The sequence below is a fragment of the Coturnix japonica genome, chromosome 2 (genome assembly GCF_001577835.2).
Source record: "Coturnix japonica isolate 7356 chromosome 2, Coturnix japonica 2.1, whole genome shotgun sequence".
NCBI classification, from domain to species: domain Eukaryota; kingdom Metazoa; phylum Chordata; class Aves; order Galliformes; family Phasianidae; genus Coturnix; species Coturnix japonica.
The window spans coordinates 80,975,712-80,993,683 of record NC_029517.1 but is presented as its reverse complement, the minus strand read 5'-3'; the positions used below and the strand labels follow the sequence as shown (position 1 = coordinate 80,993,683).

The window sequence follows — 17,972 nt, the reverse complement described above, 5'->3', positions numbered from 1 at the left end:
ATGGAGGATATCTCTCTGCAGTAAGACCTTATTTCTTGGGAGTAGAGATTAAATTACTGTGAATTTTTGAGGCCGGGAGTGATGACCAAACTGGAGTTTGGATTGAATCTGAAACCAAAAGTGTGCAAACTGATGAAACAACAAACAGACTTTAAACATATGTTAAAGAAAAATAAAAATAATGAGCAAAATAGGAAGACAAAGTGATTGAAACAACATGGTAGTTTCATTAAGAGCTGATCTGAACATCTTGTCCAGTTTAGCTGTGGGTCATTTCCAATACCATAGTATTTATGTATTCCAGGGGAAGCTTGTGGCTGCACACTCTGAGTACTTGCAGAATCTTCTCTCTTGTTGCTAGACAGCTTTTAATTCCTCACTCATGGGTGAGCAGTTCTATTTTGCAAAGCATATGTCTTCCTTTTCTTTGCTGGTGTTTCCTTCTCTCCTAGGCTTGTGAGCTGCACCTGGTCTGCCTGACCAACCAGCATCATTACAATCATGTATCCTACTTATATGCTAGCTCTGTGTAGGCCTTTTGTTTAGCCTTTTGTTTAGCCATCCTCTCTTTGGTAATTGTGACTGATCCTATCAATCCATTTGTTTTAGAGAAGAAACTCTAGTTTCAAAACTAAATGTCCATCTACTTAAATATTTTTGCTTTCCATAGAGAAACTTAGAATATTTTCTAGTTCCAACCTCTCAAGATATGTCCCTATTAGAAAGGAGAGATTTTGATTCTCTAATCAGTTCTCTTCCCATCTTAATAGGGAGATATTTTGATATAGTCATTTCTGACAAGACTTACAGTTCAGAAGTGGGTTCTGACAGAAATAAGTATGAGAGACATGAAAATGGGAATGGTGAGATTTTCCTGTATCACTGTTAGCTGAGAACTCCTGTGTAGATTTTCTGATGGTAAGAAAAAATAGAACACTGAGGACAGTGGGGAAAAAGTTCTTTCACTGGAGCAGTGTGCAAGAATGTTGCTCGTGCTATTCAAAGATTGTCATCCAGTCTTTAAAACTTGTATCTACAGTTAAGCTTAGAAGCATAAATTGTGACAAGTGGATCATTGCTGAAAATGTCAAAGCATTGAATAATTGACCTCATAATTGACCTTAGTGCCCCCCAAACAACTAAATGATGAATGTTGTGTTATGAGCAGTCTGTTCTCAGTGCTGATAATTAAATGCCAGTGCACTATCCATTTAAAAATGCCATGTGTCCTTGCAAAGTAATTAAAACTATCATTTGAATATTCTTTTGCCACAACCACTGTACAAATATCTGCAGTTCTTATTCAGATTGAACACAAAGCCACACTTCTAATAATTATTTCATCTTACTCTAAATTGGGATGGGACTGGATGAGTAATCTGCTGCCCAATAGCGGCCATATGGGATGGCTTCATTTCACGGTGGCTGTGCTTTTTATTCTTTATACATTTTGAAGCTGGGAGGAAAGGCCATGCTTTACTTACGGCGTAGTGTCATTCTGCTGTGCCGAAACTGCTTGAAAGGTCTTTACCTCTAAACCTTCTTATGGAAAGGAGAAATAGAGCTGCTTTGGATCTCTTAATTAGTAGGATAGTTAAAAGCTTAGGAGAACAGATTTATGTCTCTCATTCTTTCAAGAGAGACTTTGCTTTGTTTTCCGCATTCTCCAGCTTTCCACAGCAAGCTACAGACCTGTAATTCAGAAGCCTCCTAAAGACTAGGAAGGATCAGTATTACACTTCTCTCTCACCACTGATGCTAGCAAATTGGAAAAGCACACCCACATTACATTAAAGGAGTAGGCTGCCACCATTGGTGAGTGCCACATGCTGGAAACAACAGTCTGAAAATCTGGATTTGTCCCAATATAGATGAATTAAGAAAGACCACATCCTTCTCTGATTATGCATAATCTCTGATTATGGAAACACAAAATGTGAAGCATCTTGAAATGTGAAGGATTTTTACCTCATTCTTGCATGTCACCTTTCCTGCTGAGACTTTTAAGTGTTTTGGCTTTAGTCTTAGTCTTTATTTTGGTCTTTATTTTGGTAACTTCTGGTTTTGCCTCCTTTCCTGAGAACTGCTGTTGCTTTGTCTTCCCCATTCATATTCTTTTTTCTTTCTTTTTTTGCTGCATGGAGACTCTCTGCTGTACAAGTGTAAGTATTTTTTTAGCTCTGCTGTTTCTGCCCTACCTGTTTGCATTTTTGTGCTCCATTTGCCTCTGTACTGCTGTGTTAGTCTCCTGGGAGACTCTAGTGCCATCCATCTGCACTTACAGAGAGAAATAGACAGCAGTTCAGAGATGAGATTCGATTTCACAGGAAGATTCAGCTAGCACAGTGTCTGAGTTTAAAGCATCCCTTGGCTTTGAAACCAAACCAAGCAGAGTGCTGATGAGTGCTAAGCACCACTGTTACTGCTCAGAAACAAAATCTATGGCTTGGGTTTTCTATTCAGACATCACACAGATTGATGAAACAATGGCTCAAAAATGAGCTTGAGTGAGAGTTTTCTTGACATAGCAAGTTTCAGGCAGAAGAGATGTCATGGGTTATCTCTAAGTTTGGCCAGTTCTGTTTTCTTTGTCTGATTGAATCACTTTTGAATGCTCTTCTCAGCTACTGTCACACTTAATGCATTCTGAGAGCTGAAATTCTGTGTGTAATTTTGCAGGAAGGAGGGATGAGGGGAGACTGGTTGCGGAACTGAGTATCAAGAGGGAGCAGGAAGCTATTCATTAATTTGTTATAATTTGTTATTTTCAAAAGAAAATGACCGGAGGGTTATGGAGCATCCCTATATCTAAAAGAGTTGAATATAAATGATTCTGGAAGGTGAGGGTAATAAAATGGAAATGAGCACATTCTTGAGCACTGTGAGTGATTTCCACTATCTGCATAGTCAAAGAATGTAGAGTGTCTAAGACCATGTTGCTGCTAAAGGCATGTTGTTTTCTAGCATTGGAAACAAAGCTTCAAGCATTTAAAACGTGATCTCAGTTGTTTTTAATTCCCAAGACACTGTTGTTCCTCCATGAACATTTCCATGAAGGTAGTGTGAAGGCACAATGTGTGCAACTGCCAAACCTGTGCTGCTTCCCTCATTGATGGGAAGAGAGTGGATATCTTTCCCCGGGAGTTCAGCCATCTCCTCTGGTAGTGATATGAGCTGTGCAGCTGTAGCATGCTGCACAGCAACTGAGATATTAAGCTGAGATTAAGTCTAATATTTTGTAGAAAGAGCAGCATGGCCTATTTAAATTAATACTTTGACCCATTTTGCTCTATGTGCAATCTAGAAAGATCGTTTGGCAAGAAGCCTTTCATCTGTGCACTTCCTAAACAGGCTGCAAAACAGAAGGTTTTTCAGTAGAATGTACGTAGAGCTGTTATTCATGCTGTTAAAGCCAATGGGAGGCATCTCTATCCCTCTGCCTTTATCCCCAGCAACAAAGCTGAAGATGGATCATACCAAGGTGTTTGGAAGTTCTAGCACTGATCCAGAGACTGAGGTATGATCATCAGCACAAGCTCTGCAGGGTCATTCAGGGGCATTTTTTTTTGTCTGGGAAGGAAGGTTAAATCTTAAATGGTTGGAGGGCTGGCACACCTTCCCCATAAAGACAGGCTGAAGGAGCTGGGCTTGTTTAGCCTGGAGAAGTCTGCAAGACCTCATTTCAGCCTTCCATTATTTAAAAGGAGATTTTTAAAAGGACAGGAATCAACTTTTTACTCAGGTAGATATTTATAAATAGGGGAAAAGGGGGAATGGGTTTAATCTCAAGGAGGGATGGTTTAGATTGAATGTCAGGGGGAATTCTTTACTGAGAGAGTGGTAAGGTGCTGGAACAGTGTGCCTAGACATGTTGTGGATGCTCTGTTCCTGGAGGTGTTCAAGACCAGGTTGGATGGAACCTTGGGCAACCTGGTCTAGTACCAGATCTGGAGGTTGTGGCAATGCCCGTGGCAGGAAGGTTGGAACTTGATCCTTGGGATTCCAACCCAAGCCATTCTTTGATATTGTGATTATATGATCCTATTCCTTGCTGTCAGGAATATCTTGGAGTCTTCAAGTCACTGCACAGGAACCTCAGAACTTGCTTTGTGCTTTTTGTGTTGGTGCCCTGGGCCAGTGCAGGGCTCTCAGCTTGTCTGTGTTCATCCAAGAGCACTCTGGCCACTGGCTGTGCAGTTACAGAGCTATAAGAAGCTTCCTAATAGCCCTGTCTTCATTTTTGAATCTTCTTGATCTTATGATCTTCTGCATTATCCTGATGCAGTTTCCAGTTGCACCACCAGAAAACGTGGCAAGCAGGCCAAAATGCATGCAAATATACATTAACATGAGAAATAGGCTGCAGCTGGAAAAGCAGTTCATAGTGACTGTTAATTGCTGTCCCCTGAATGTTGAGGTACTTCAGCACATCACTGCATGAGGTGCAAATGCCTTCAGCTATTCCAGGTTTGGATGAGAGCAGCTCATGAGCTTCCCTTGATCTAGAAAGGCAGCTGCTGAGCTGACCATCTGAGGCCATCCAGCTGCCTAGCCCTCGGACAATTTGGCTGTAAAAGTTCTTTACCTCTCCAGGCACTTACTACAGAATCATGGCATAAACCTTGCTTTTGGTTTATTGGTAGCTCACAGAGTAGTACCTGACCCTTTGATGCGATAGCACTTTGCCTTCTCATGTAAGTCTGCTCAGATGGCGACCTATTTCCTGTCTGATCGCGAAATGGTTTTAGTTTTTATGCTTGTCAAATATAGACATGAAAACCTGCTCAAGCTGAAGGTGTCTTTCTTTTCCCAGTGATGTTTGTGGCAGTAAAAGCAGAGCTCTGTTGCTCACACAGCGCTATCACTGCCCACTCAGTGATTCTGGCGGCCCTTTGCTGACCTTAAGAAGACCAGTAATACCTTTCCTCTTTCTGAAAACTTGTCATAAACCTGAGCATGTGAGCAGTGGCTTAATAATCCACCTAACTACTTCAGATGGGAATATAAATTCAGTACATGTGAGTGTAGGCACTGAACTTTCCTTAAAGAAAAACTAATAAACGCTTAAACAGTTCACGACGTCTGAAGTTTTAAAGCCAGCTATTCCTTTTCATGCTCTCATAAAACTGATCAAGCTAAACTTGATTATCAATTCTGTTTATGAGTTATGAGCCATAACAAAATCCAGACTGGTACCCCAGATGGGAAAGCATTCAGTAGGACTAGAAAATAAGTGGAAGTGAACAGATGTTTCTAAAGCCAGTGCATATGACTGACTACCACAAAGAAAGCCCATCTTTTCAAGAGCCGTATTGTTTTAAATTAGCACCTTAAAAAACATGCAGCTTAGCTTTTCTTTCAGAACTCTTATGATGCTGAGCTATGTTAAGAGGCACAAAATTGACAGCATACACTTTCCTGTAGCTAAAAGTCTTGCCTTGCAAGACCTTCTGGAAGAATTCAGGCAGGAAAATAAGGGTAGCTTTCTTCCAAAAATAACAAAAACATGTCTGAAGTCTGGGCATTTGTGTTCTGAAGGCAATACATACATTTATTTTGGTAATGTGAAAGTGAGAAGAGTAACAACGTGTAATTTTCAGTAAATACCTTGAATGTACACCAAGACAACTCCATACGTTAGTATATCTAAAATCCAGGGAAGTTATGTGGTTAGTGGAGATATTACTAACCCTGGAATGGTATTTCTGGTATTTTGAAGAAGGGCTACGTGCTCCAACACTGCATTTTCCTATGGACGCTTGGTGAGCTCTGCGATTGTATTCACAGGTATAGGCACTTTAATTTTAATCATTCTCGGTGATCTAGCTGAGCAGGTATATTTCATATTGAAAACAAAAGCCAAAACAAGTAGAAGATCCATCCCTGGTGTTATCATGAACCATGCAGTAGAGGACAAAGTAATTACTTCAGTTGTCTGTGCCTCATGATCCTGAATGCAAAGGTATTAGTAATTACTCTATTGTATGATTGAAGATCAGTGAGTTAATGCTTCAACAGTTTGGATGATCATCCTGCTTACAATCTAAGGTTTTAATGTGAAGAATAACTGCCTCTCTGGTTCACTTTCAATGTCAGCTCAACATAATGCCAATTCAGAAAATGTTACGGATGTTTGAGAAAAGGAGGAAAAAAAACATTTTCTTCCTGGTATTAAACCCAATCAGATCTTGAGGTTTGCTGTCTAGAAGGGAAAAACTGTTCATTGTCATTTCTCCTGTCCACTGAAGTTATTTGCTTTTATTTTATATTGGTAGATGACTCCTAAATCAAAAAGGAAAAGTATTCACAGTAGAATGCTCCGGCCGGTGTCCAGAGCTTTTGGTAAGTGAGAATTTCATAACCCATTTTTGCTTCTTTGCTTGCTGAGATTCTTCTAGATAGTTCTTTATTCAAAAGCACAGAAGACCGTCCCTCCCTCTGGATTGCATTTGAGGCCCATGTTGTTTGCTTTGTCCTGGGAATCTTCTAGTGTGTTTGGTACTAAATGTCTGCACATAATGGTCTGTCTGCTCACAAACGTGTTGTGGCTGAGTACGTTCTGTGTACGCGTTTATAACTGTTACCCACAAAAGAGAGGAATGGCATTGTCTTTTTATTTTTCAATAGCGTGTTAAACCTAATTAGAAAGTTTTGATTTCTCTTAGAGATGGAATTTGATCTAGATAAAGCACTGGAAGAAGTACCTATCCATATAGAAGACCCACCATTTCCTTCCAGCAGGCCAGACAAGCGAACTTCTGGATTCATTTCAGAGTTGCCATCAGAAGAAGGGAGAAAACTTGAACACTTTACAAAGTTAAGGCCCAAAAGGAATAAAAAACAGCAGCCCAGCCAAGCAGCAGTAAGTCTGTGTTGAAGTATTGCTGATGATGTTGTCTGTTGATTCCTTTTTGCCACAAGTCAGGTCTTGCAAAGACATAAGGATGAATGTTAAAGTTTTAAAGTCTATAGCCAACTTCTTCATTTTTCTTCTGGTATTCACGTGTTTAAGTGTACAATCCCTACTAGAAGCTTTTTGTCTTGCTTGAAACAACCTAAACCCAGGATAGTTTTTATCCTTTTCTTATTTGCTTTTGTTTTTTAGCGGAAGCGTTTTCTGATAGCATGTGCACCTTTTGCTGAGAACACAAAATGAGATGAGACTTTTCAGTTCTATTGCAAGGATTTGTTAAGTCTTAATCCCTTTTTTTTTCTGCCTGCTTTAGGACTTGGTAAATTGGCATGATTTCCTATTTCCAGCGGCTCTCAGAGGTGCTACCCTGTGACACCCAGCTTCCCACAGCTCCCAAACTAAAGATGATGTTTGGGCCAGCAAATCTGCATAGTCACAGATCTGCTTTTCATGCTGGAGCCTGCCTTAGAAAAGCAAAACAGAGCACTGTCTGTCTATAAAAGGCATTTGTGTGAACCCAAGTATACATGTGTGGGGTTCCCACAGTTCCATTTCCTTGGCGTTCCACATCAAAGAAGATTTATTTCTCTGATGGTATATCCTCGGGGAATGTAAGGACAGATCTGAAGGAGTTACAGAGCTATCTCATGGCAACAGAGCAGAGCTGAGGTGATAAAATAACCCTTATCAAGGGGCTGCTGTTGTTTCTCTGAATAATGTTGCCTAGTAATGAATGTCTGTGGCCTCCTCTCTGCCTTGAGAGAGTCAGAGGGGAGGATCCTTGAGAATCTCCTTAATGCTGGGAAAGATCTCATCAGGCACCTTTTTGCACCACTTGGAAGTGGTGAAGCCTTCAAGCAGGGGGAGATATCCAAGCCAATTTTCCATTCCCTTGAGCTTTACAAGGAAAGGTAGAAGTAGCAGGAGGACAGCCTGGTCTTTACATTATAGGGAAAACACATCATCTGTGTTTACTTCTTCTGATTCCAACTCTGCAGAATGCACATGTTTTCCGAATTGCTAAATAGCTTCTCATCTGAGTTTACTCAGTGCATCGAGTGCCATCAGCCTAGGGGTGGGGAAGGAATAGGGTCACGGGAGGGCAAGTGCTCTGCTGGTAGGCTGATGGCCAGAACACAAAATGCCTTGCTCAGTGGAAATAGAAAGCTTACTTCTTGTAACAAGGAGGTGCTACTTTCCATGACAATACAATGTTCTCAGAATGCTCCTCTGCATTTAGTTAGTTAGGAAATAGGAGTTTAATTAGTTACAGAAATTGAAGGGAGCTTTTTTAGCTTGAAATCATTTGTCTCTGCCTTTTTTATGGACCATTTAATTCCTTATGAGTTCTGACCTTAATAATAAGTCTAAACAAAAACTCAGAAGACCAAAGATGCTTGCTTCATGCTTCCAAAAAATGAAACAGCCAAATGTTAAAGGCTAGAATCACAAGTAGACTCTGTCATTGTTTGCAGAATTGATTTGCTGATGTTTCTGCCACTTTGCTGCTACAGTATGCAGTAGTTTGGAGAAAAACTGGAGATGCAAAGGCACAGTCTCAGATCCACTTTCTCTGCAGGTGACCACTGTAAATGCAGGATCAGAATTTTTTTTTTCCTTTTCTGCTTATTTTGTTTCTATCTAAACATGTGCTCTATTCTCAAAAGCACAAGGCATTTGATTCCTGGCATCATGCAGTATCCAGCTGTGATATCCAGTTTGCCCCTGCTGCTTTGAGTTCACTGTAGTGCATCAACTGGCCTGAGTAAAGGGAGAATTTTGATAGTGCTTCCTTTGCACTGAGGTTTGGTTGATAGTGCACAACTTTAATAACATCTCAATTCTTAGTAATTATCATATAAACAAAAGCGTGTCAGCTCTTTTATGCTATAGAGAGATTTTCTTTCTGTCAGGTATCTGCTGGAGTGCCTCCAGATGGTGAACAGAATGGCCTCATGGGAAGGGTAGATGAAGGCGTGGATGAATTTTTCACAAAGAAAGTCACAAAAATGGATTCAAAGTAAGTTCACTTCATGTGGTTTGTTGTTGCTTTTAATTTATTTTTATTTTTAAATCTATAGCTTGGAAATTATCAGTTCTACTCAAAAGTTGTTGTTGAATTCTGTTCTCAGTATCCAGGCAAAGTCAGAAAATGCCTTGTTTGTCTAAGATAACATGGTGAATTGAATTACCCGCCCTTAAAAATGACTACTTTGAAATGAATTGCCTCAATATGCCATTTGGTGTGAAATATAGACTCGTGGGTATGTTTATTACTTAGCTAACTCAATGTTGCCTGTCAGTGGAGCCCATTAGAACTAAAGCAAAGCAGTGTATTTGTTGCGGCTCATCTCTTCAGTGCCAATAGTACACACACAGGTGTGTCTATGTAGACAGGACTGATCAGGCACAAACAGGATTGTGAAAGTTGTAGAAATACATGCTAAATATTTTTAAGCAGTTTAAATATTCCAGATTTAGGTAATAAATTTGTCTGAAAGACATCTCTCCTCTAGTTTTGTATAAAAGGAAAAAGAGTAGCTTATATAATTCTGTGTAGCTGGTTGTATGCTTACAGAACCATGCACCTAGAAGTTTGTGCGCTAATGCATGTGTGCATTTATACACACACAAAAATACTTACATAACTTAAGTGAGAAACTATGGACAAGTTGAAATGACCTCTTCTGTACTGTCTGTGACATCCATTAAGGGAAATGGTAGGTGTGGTAGCTGTGTCAAGAATAGCAAATGTTTTTAAATCGGCATGTTACAAAAATGTGTAGTGACATGTGAAGCCATGTGTGAAGTTCTGTGTGTACTGGTCAAATCATGGTAGCTTTGAACAATGGATTAACCAGGTTAAATTCAGGGTACTGGCAGACCACAGCATCCTACAGTGTTTCCCTTGGGCTCCCGCTAGCCATTCATTTCAAATGTCTCCATGATCTCTCACTATCTTTGTGTGCACATCCCTGGCCGTGTGCTTGGCTCATGGATCTTTGCTCTCATGAGCTATCTCCATTTGCTTCATCAATGTGTCTTTCCAGTTGGGGTGTTCATGCAGAAATGCTATGCATTGAGCTATCCCTTAAGCATGAATACTCTGCCTGTAAGATGCCTGTGAAAATCTTAACAACATTTAGGGTTTTTGTTTGTTTTGGTTTTGACTGGTTGGTTTTTGTTGGTGTTGTTGGGTTGTTTTTGTATATTTTCTTGTGTTGTTGTGGTTTTTAAGTAAGTTTTGTTGGGTTTTGTTTTTGAGGATGAGCATCTGCATTATAAAGATGTTGTCTCTGTGTTCCTTTGTAAGAGAAGACAGCTCAACCAATTAGTTCTTTGCTCCCCTCCCCCCCAAAGCCTCCAAAGCCTCTGCAAGTCATGTGCTTGGATCAGTTGCCCTCCTTATAACTACAGGTAGATCAAAACTAGAGGTGACATTATCTGGAAACAGAACGGTGTGAAATTATATGTGCATAAACAGATGAGGCAGAGCTCTGCTGAAGCAACACCTCACTGGTGTTGAAAGCAGACAGGCACAGGCTACTTTTCACAAGGCTGGTCCAGGAATTCTCAAGACAGTATGACTAATGTTAATTGTTCAGGTTTTAATTTAATCTGAGCCTCGGGCAACATATGGATCATATAAAAGGATGGCTCTGCCCAGGGGAAGATATTTTGTACTATTGAGAACAGATAGGGGAGGGAAGGGGAAAAGAGATTAAAATGTCCATGTCTTTTATTAGGAGACCATCAACTAAAAGTTCAGAGAGCAGTGAGCCTAGTGAAGCAGGTGATGAGAAGAAGAAAAGGGACTCAAGGAAGAGTGGCTTCCTTAACTTAATCAAATCAAGAGGCTCCAAATCTGAACGTCCTCAGACTGTGGCGGTGGCTGAGGAGCCCTCCTCACCCAAAGTTACATCAAAAAGTCAAATGATGGACTCAAGTAAGAAGGAGCTAAAATCTACAGAGCAAAATGGTGGTACAGAGCGATCTGAGGAGTTAAAGACGCCGGATTCACTGGAGGAGATGCAGCCAGACGATGCTGCAAAGGCTGAAAGAGGTGACAGCAAAGGAAGCCCACAAGGAGGCCGGAGGTACGGTGTGCAGGTGATGGGCAGTGGACTTCTCGCAGAAATGAAAGCCAAGCAGGAGAAGAGAGCAGCCTCTGCTCAGAAGGTGAAGGCAATTTGATTTCTCTTGAGTTGTAAAAAATGAACAAAAAATAGGTATCTTCAGTGGAGGGGATACAGGGACTGGGTCTTGTCATATCATTCCTGTTTTCTACCAGGAATTGCAGAGTTTTCCTGACAAAGAATTGCTTTGTGTTGTTGTGATTAAATGTGAATGCCCTGGCCAAGGACCAGGCTCCACGTATAGAAGACATGCCCTTAAGCCTGCGCTTTTTATAAACCTCATGCTGGGGAGGCAGCATCAGCTATTGATAGAATCATAGAATTACTCAGGTTGGAAAATACCTTGAAGATCATCAAGTCCAACTGCAGCCTAACCATAGTACCCTAACCCTTAACAACCCTCTGATAAATCATATCCCTGAGCACCACATCCAAAAGGCTCTTAAACACATCCAGGGATGGTGATTCAACCTCCTCCCTGGGAAGCCTATTCCAGTACTTAATGTTACACCAACACAAGAACAAAAGAGGACACAATTGTTTGCATGTATTACAGAGTAATTTGGGGGCAACTAGCACCCAAACTAGCACAGTTTGTCTTCATCCTATGTGGTCTGTGATTTGTTCACATGTAGTAGATGGATGTTTTATCTAAAGCTAGGAAAGGCTATTTACTCTGTGTGCCCTTCAATTTATTTTCATGAGTTGGACTTCTGTATTTTAAATACTAAGTTTTAATACTAAAAAAAAAAAAAAAAAAAAAGAGCTCCCCATTATCTTCATGTGGAAATATCCTCACATTGCTACAAAGCTTTTTGTGCCAAACTAATTTGCTTGATGCCCATTTCCCTTTGAACTTCCTACTGTCAACCCCTGCTTCATCCCAGCTGCGATTGGTGTGCTCTAAATTTACCAAAGGATCAGTAATCTGCATCCTTCTCTTATTCTTCAGCATGCAGGGCACTCATGTGCTACCCACTCCCCACCATAACCCTGCCGTGACTTGGAAGATATTACTTAATGGCTGAGTAAGGCACTCAGTTGTCATTTTTGCCTTTCAGTACTTGCTATGATGGCTGAACTATTGCTGCAAACCCTCTGATCTTGTAATAAACAAATTCAATTTAAAGCAGAGGCCTATGGGATGTTAAAGTGACCCTCAGCATGAAAATTGTATCTCTAAGGGAATGACCAATTCCCACCTTTCTAACTGGTGCTGCATAATGCCCACAAACAGTCTAATTGATTTCTAAGACACCAAGTTTTCAATTAAATCCTGTGTGATTGTAAATAGAAGTGTTGTAGTTTGCTGCAGCATACAGTAGATTTCCTCCAGCTAACATGAATTTTTACATTTGGATGAAGTGTGTGCTTGGCGCTCTTCAATTTCTGTCATCTGAAGTTTGTCACATCCAGGATGATGCATTTGAGGTAGTCTATGAGCGTACGTCTTCTTCCATTGATCAGCTTTTCTACCACTGATTGAAAACCCGAGTTCCATCTCTCAAAAAGGAGAGCTGTTACCTTTCCTCACTATTACTGTGCTTTTCACATTCTGCTTTCTTTCTCAGTTTGGAAGCAAAAAATGCTCCTTTCATGTTTGTCATCAGTTTCTCGCTCTCTTCCTGTTGTTGATGTACGAATACAAGAAAGAGAAACTTTTAAGAAAATAATTGATTTGGATTTTTTTTAAAGAGGTCATTGCTCTTATTTTTGTTGTATTTCATAAGTTGACGTGTCTCAGGTTTCTTTTTAATAACGACAAGAAAGCTGGATCTCACACACAGCAGGGCACCGGTTTGCTTCTTAATGTTGTCCAGACCATACCAAATTGAACGACTGTTCAAAAGAATTTTTTGCATACTTTATCCTACACTGCAATAGCAAATGGTTCAGTTTTGCACTTTTATTCATGGCATTCACAAAGCTGAGAAATATATTTTGATGGTTGAGCCACAGAGCATCCCGTGGCTGTTAAATTACTTAGGAGGGATATGGCAACAACTTCCCCAGTATCTTCAAATTTATCAGAATTCTAGCATGATGGAAAATTATATTTCCTTTAAGGTGCAGATGGCTGCTTATATTCTGAGCTATTTTACGTGAAAACAAAGCCAGAAGGTATTTACTATATTATTCATACCCTCCTGCAGTCTTGTTACAGATACAAGTGATGAGCAGGTGCACAGTAGATGGAAAGATGGTAAATGCTTTTTTGTTTTCTTTTGCTTAGAATACAATGTGAGAATTTCTAGATAAATATGTGCGGTGAGTGTTCCTGCTATGCGTGCCTAACAAGGTCTTTTAGCCCCATCTAGTGTTTACAGACTGAATTTTTAAATACCTCGAGTAAGACCTAAGAGCAGACCAAGCTCATATGCAACCTGCTTACGTACCCATCATCAGTATTTCCCAACTCTGTGTACATTCCTTCTAAAAGCAGAGCCTGGTCGTTATTTATCTCAATGGTAAATTTGCCTGCATTTACCTGAAATGGGAACGCCTGGATTTCCAGGACATGAAACAAGGAATTGCATCCAGTGAATGATACCAACACTACTTTCTCTGCCTTATAGTTTCTGAATCGACACTTTTTACTAACAGAAGCATAGAGATATATTGTTTACAGGTCTATTATTAACATGAGAGTTTTTCTCACTCTTGCAGAAACTTGGGAATGACACACCTTCCAAGGATTCTTCTGATGCAGCAGTGAGCTCAGAACGACTGGATGGAAGTGGTACAGGTACAGTCTGGGGCTCTTGATACAACTTTGCTCTCCATATTGTACACCTAACATTTGGTTAAGCAAAATATGAATTTACAGTTAAGAGAGCAGCATTAGAAACAAGGTCATGTTTGTACCATGTTTGATGGCACTTATCTTGAAGCTAGCTTAAGGTCTGTGCTCATTACTAGTTGCTCTACACTTGTGCTACGCATCCCAAAGATGGGAAAGGACTCAGGATGTTCCTGGGACTCCACCCAGAGAGCCCTGATTAGCAATGGAGATGCCAGAGCTGAAGTGAACTCAGAAGCCAGCAAAAATCTTTCATGCATGGAACTGAAACTTCTGAATATATCTGCAGGCTTCAGCATGACTAGTTTGCAAGTCTAATGGTAGTCAGTGTAAGTAACAGCTCTTACAGTCCTGGCTTTGGGCTCTTAGAAGAGACTTCTCACGGGCAATGGGCACTGGCACTTCCCAGGCTTTAGTTGACATGAAAAAAGCTAGGGCAGTTTGCAGAGTTGTAGGGCCTGGGACACAGCCCACATGCAAAAAAATAACATAAGTAAACTCAGTGTTTACAGCTCCATTTCACTTTGTGGCTAGTCCTGCTTTGCACTGGCCGAAGGCCCTTATCAGGCTGTAGTCTTGAAATGGCAATGCCTAAATACTTGCATCTTGGTGCAAGAGGAGTGCCTGATTGCTGGGCACACAGACTGGGCTGAAATCTAAATCCAAAAGCGGGCAGTTTGGTTGAGCACTTTGGAAATCAAATATGAGTATTTCTGCCTTTCTAAAGGTGGTTTTAAAAGGCTGCTTGTGCACAGCATGTTAAAGCAAGCTATAAATCAGCGACCTTAGGTCAGCCTGCTTGTCTTTTGAGAAGTACAGTTCATACTGTGTGTGTCTCCTGATACTGTCTAAAAATCAGAGGAGCCAGAATTACATATACTTGGGATATTAGCATAACTGTAGGTATCTGACCCCAATTTTTCCTCCAGTCCCTGTCTCTGTATATGGCACATTTCACCCCACCTCCCTGCACTGTTCCTGCCTCTTCCTTCTGCTCTCCAGCTTGTCGGTTCTTTCTTTGTCACTCTTGCTTGAGAGCTCCCTGAGGCTGCTCTTCACTGCTGCAGCTACAGTTTGTCTTTGTTTTGGGTTAATTTATTTTAACTTACTGGGTTCTAATAAAATTAGCAGGCCTGGGGTTAGGAAGTTAAGAAAGAGAGTTAATGGAAAAATGTCTGGATGTTACTACAGGAAAGCTATGGACAGATTCAGAAGGAAAATAAGGTGTTTTTTTCTGGGGGGGGGGGGGGGGGGGGGGGGGGGAGGGGAGGTTCTTTGCTTCACACTTCAATATTGTCTGCTTTTTTGTATGCATGCAGACACAGGTAGAGAAAGAGTCCTGCTGTTTTGCTCACAGCACAGAGGTCTGCTACACACATGCAGACACAATCTCTCCCTGTCACATGCTCACACAAATATGTATGCAAGTGCACAGCTCCTCTGGTTAGCCAGAATTTAACTAGCTGGGCTGAAAAAGAGCTTTGTAGGCTGGAAAGATTTTTTGGACATTGGCTTGCAACAAACTATATCCAACATTCCCCTCCCATTGTTTTTGAAACATCTGTGCTTAGCACTCCTGTAAACAAGCAGGATTTCTGAAAGGGAATAGCAGGTAGGTAGGTCAAGTCTGAGCAGATTGTGGCTTCTACAGTCTACATATTCAGTTAGTCTGTCATTTTCTTCCTGAGAATAAAGATGTGATGACTGTTGAATGTCCCAAGCTAGTATACAGGTTCCAGGATTATCAGTATACCTGCTATGTACGAGCTTTCATCATCCTCAAAATAGAAAAGTAGGGCAAGCATTTTGCTTGCTTGCAACTTAATGTCCAGCGGGCTTTTTACCAACTGGCACAGCTAAATAGAGCTGATTTATGCCTTGGAAGTGAATGTAGTTTTATGCATAAATACTTCAAACTTTGTTTAGGATAATAAATTTATAAACTTGCTAATGCATAGAAACCATAGTCCATACACTGTGTTGTTAAGTCAATCAAAATATTAACTAAAGAATACTTTGATCTCTTCTGAGTTTCATAATCTTTTCAGAGCTTGCTAAAAGCAACAAATAACAAAATGTAGCCTGCTGACCACACGTTCCAGATTTATTTTCTGGGCCAGGATTTCTCTGTTGATTTTGGGCAGCCAACCTTTTGTCTGTAGAGGCACAAATCAGCCAAAGGCTGCCTTCTCTACTGATCCATTGCTGCTTCCTCAGCAGGTAGGCCATGCCATCTGCTCCCAGAATGATAAAGGGAGAATGAGGTCCAGCCAGCCATCGACCCAAATGTATTAAAAGGACTGGAGATGTCGTCACCTGTGAGGCAGTTATTTATGTTAGCACATGTAAGAATTGATGGGTATAGATGCTGTTCCTGTGGTGATAGGAGTCACTTACCAATGCTGCAAGGCTTTTTGTGTGTGTATGTGAACTAGTAAAGGTGTTTTCTATGTAAGTGTGCATACACACTGAACATTCCACATTGCATGAGGCTGTAATTTATGTGTCCATTTATTAAATGTCCATTTATGTGTCCATTTATATTTTAGTGCCTAAACTCCCGCAGACCCTTCCAGAGAGCCGGTTTGCCTCCAATAAAGGTGACTCTGTCTCAGCATCATCTGAAAAAAATGCGAAAGCTGAACCAAAGGCAGAAGCTGCAGCAAAGGCAAGAAGTTCTTCCAATACACCAACCAGCCCCAAGCCCCCGCTGCAGTCAACGAAGCCCAGCCTGGCAGGACGGCCCACGGTGCCACAGAAACCACGCTCTGCCTCTCGCACTGGTGAGGAGCTGCTGGGTACTTCTGAGTGGAGTTTCTGTGGGTCATGGAGGAGACACCCAGGGCCGCAGGCTGAACTTAAGTTAAATGCAGATGGATTCTTGAGTCACTTGCTCTCGACTTGCTTCCTTCTTTTCCATCTCCCTCTGCCATAATTCCAATGTGGTTATTTAAAACAGTTTAGCCTTGTGACAGTAAAATCTGAGGAGAAGCAGTGGAAACACTGACAGAGCTGTTCTGAGTTAGCCTGCTCTCATAGGAATGCTCAGAGATCTGCTTCAGAATGAAAACCTGTAGTAATTGTGCTGACAATACTATTTTCTCTGAGCACCTGACTCTAAATACTGAAGCCCTTGGGGTTTTTTTGGCTCTTAGCTCCCTGAGTGAATGCCTGTTAATAATTAGTCCAAACAACTGCTTCTCATTCTCTTTCATCTTATTTTGCCTGTGATTCTTTCCTTATTATTTTTGATTGGAATTAATTGTAGCTGTGATTTTACAGCCCTTCTGGACTGCCAGCTGAATGGTTATTTATTAACTTCTGCTCTGTCCCAGCTTCCCACCCAGATATTACCTGAATATTTCCAATATCATGAAGCAGATCTTCTATACACTGACTGCTGTTTAATAGGCTGATGACACAACTCCCTTTTCCCAAAGTATAACCACTGCAGTTTAGAGGAATTAAATGCTAGTTACTTACTCTCCTAGTTGCTGTACAAAATGGAACTTACTGCTGCTAATTGAAGAACGTGAGCATTGCCTCTAGGCTTCTCCCATGCTTACCAATGACCTGAGAAAGATTACATATCTGAGGGGGAAAGGGAGTAAATGGGTGATAAAGCCTCTTAATTGCCTTAATGTGTGCCTGACATTGCTTAAGCTGTCTTTGCACACAAGTGGGTGGAGTGCTGTTCATGTTCAGAATCACCTTCAGGTCGCAGACGGCTTTGTTTTACTGGTCATTTCAGAAATGGTCATAGAATTGTTGGGCAAAATGCTTGTAAAGATGAATACAATAGGAAAGCATAGCTTATCTCATGATGCTTAATCAATAAAATAGGCAGCGTGTTATCTCAAAATATTTTGTATCAAACAGACCTAAGTTGTTATCTGTTTCTACCAGTTTATATTTCCTGCAGAGAGGAGCCTACTGTGGACTTACAGGAACCAATTAATATTTGCTAGTAATAAGACAGCTCCTTGGGTGGCAGCAAAAGCAGCATCGTCTCTGCTGCAGTCTAATTTCTTTCATAGTACTTGTATTGACTTGCAAACTAAGGTCACGTAGGTGATGTGATGAGGAAGCCAAACAATAATCCTATTTGCATTCTTGCTCCTGC

The 17,972-nt window shown here is 40.8% G+C and overlaps 1 protein-coding gene across 7 annotated transcripts in view; it reads left to right on the top strand.

Annotated features, from left to right (window-relative positions):
* CARMIL1 (capping protein regulator and myosin 1 linker 1) overlaps positions 1 to 17,972 on the top strand; it is a 159,321-nt gene that overhangs the window by 135,013 nt on the left and 6,336 nt on the right. For 4 of the 7 annotated variants that reach the window (XM_015855140.1, XM_015855139.2, XM_015855141.2 and 1 more), the window contains 7 exons: positions 2,145 to 2,162; positions 6,276 to 6,342; positions 6,666 to 6,862; positions 8,827 to 8,933; positions 10,660 to 11,092; positions 13,717 to 13,795; positions 16,399 to 16,632. In XM_015855140.1, the coding sequence (XP_015710626.1) occupies positions 2,145 to 2,162; positions 6,276 to 6,342; positions 6,666 to 6,862; positions 8,827 to 8,933; positions 10,660 to 11,092; positions 13,717 to 13,795; positions 16,399 to 16,632 (1,135 nt within the window). The remainder of the gene's footprint in view (positions 1 to 2,144; positions 2,163 to 6,275; positions 6,343 to 6,665; positions 6,863 to 8,826; positions 8,934 to 10,659; positions 11,093 to 13,716; positions 13,796 to 16,398; positions 16,633 to 17,972) is intronic. The other 3 variants (XM_015855143.2, XM_015855142.2, XM_015855145.2) reach the window with 1 other exon arrangement.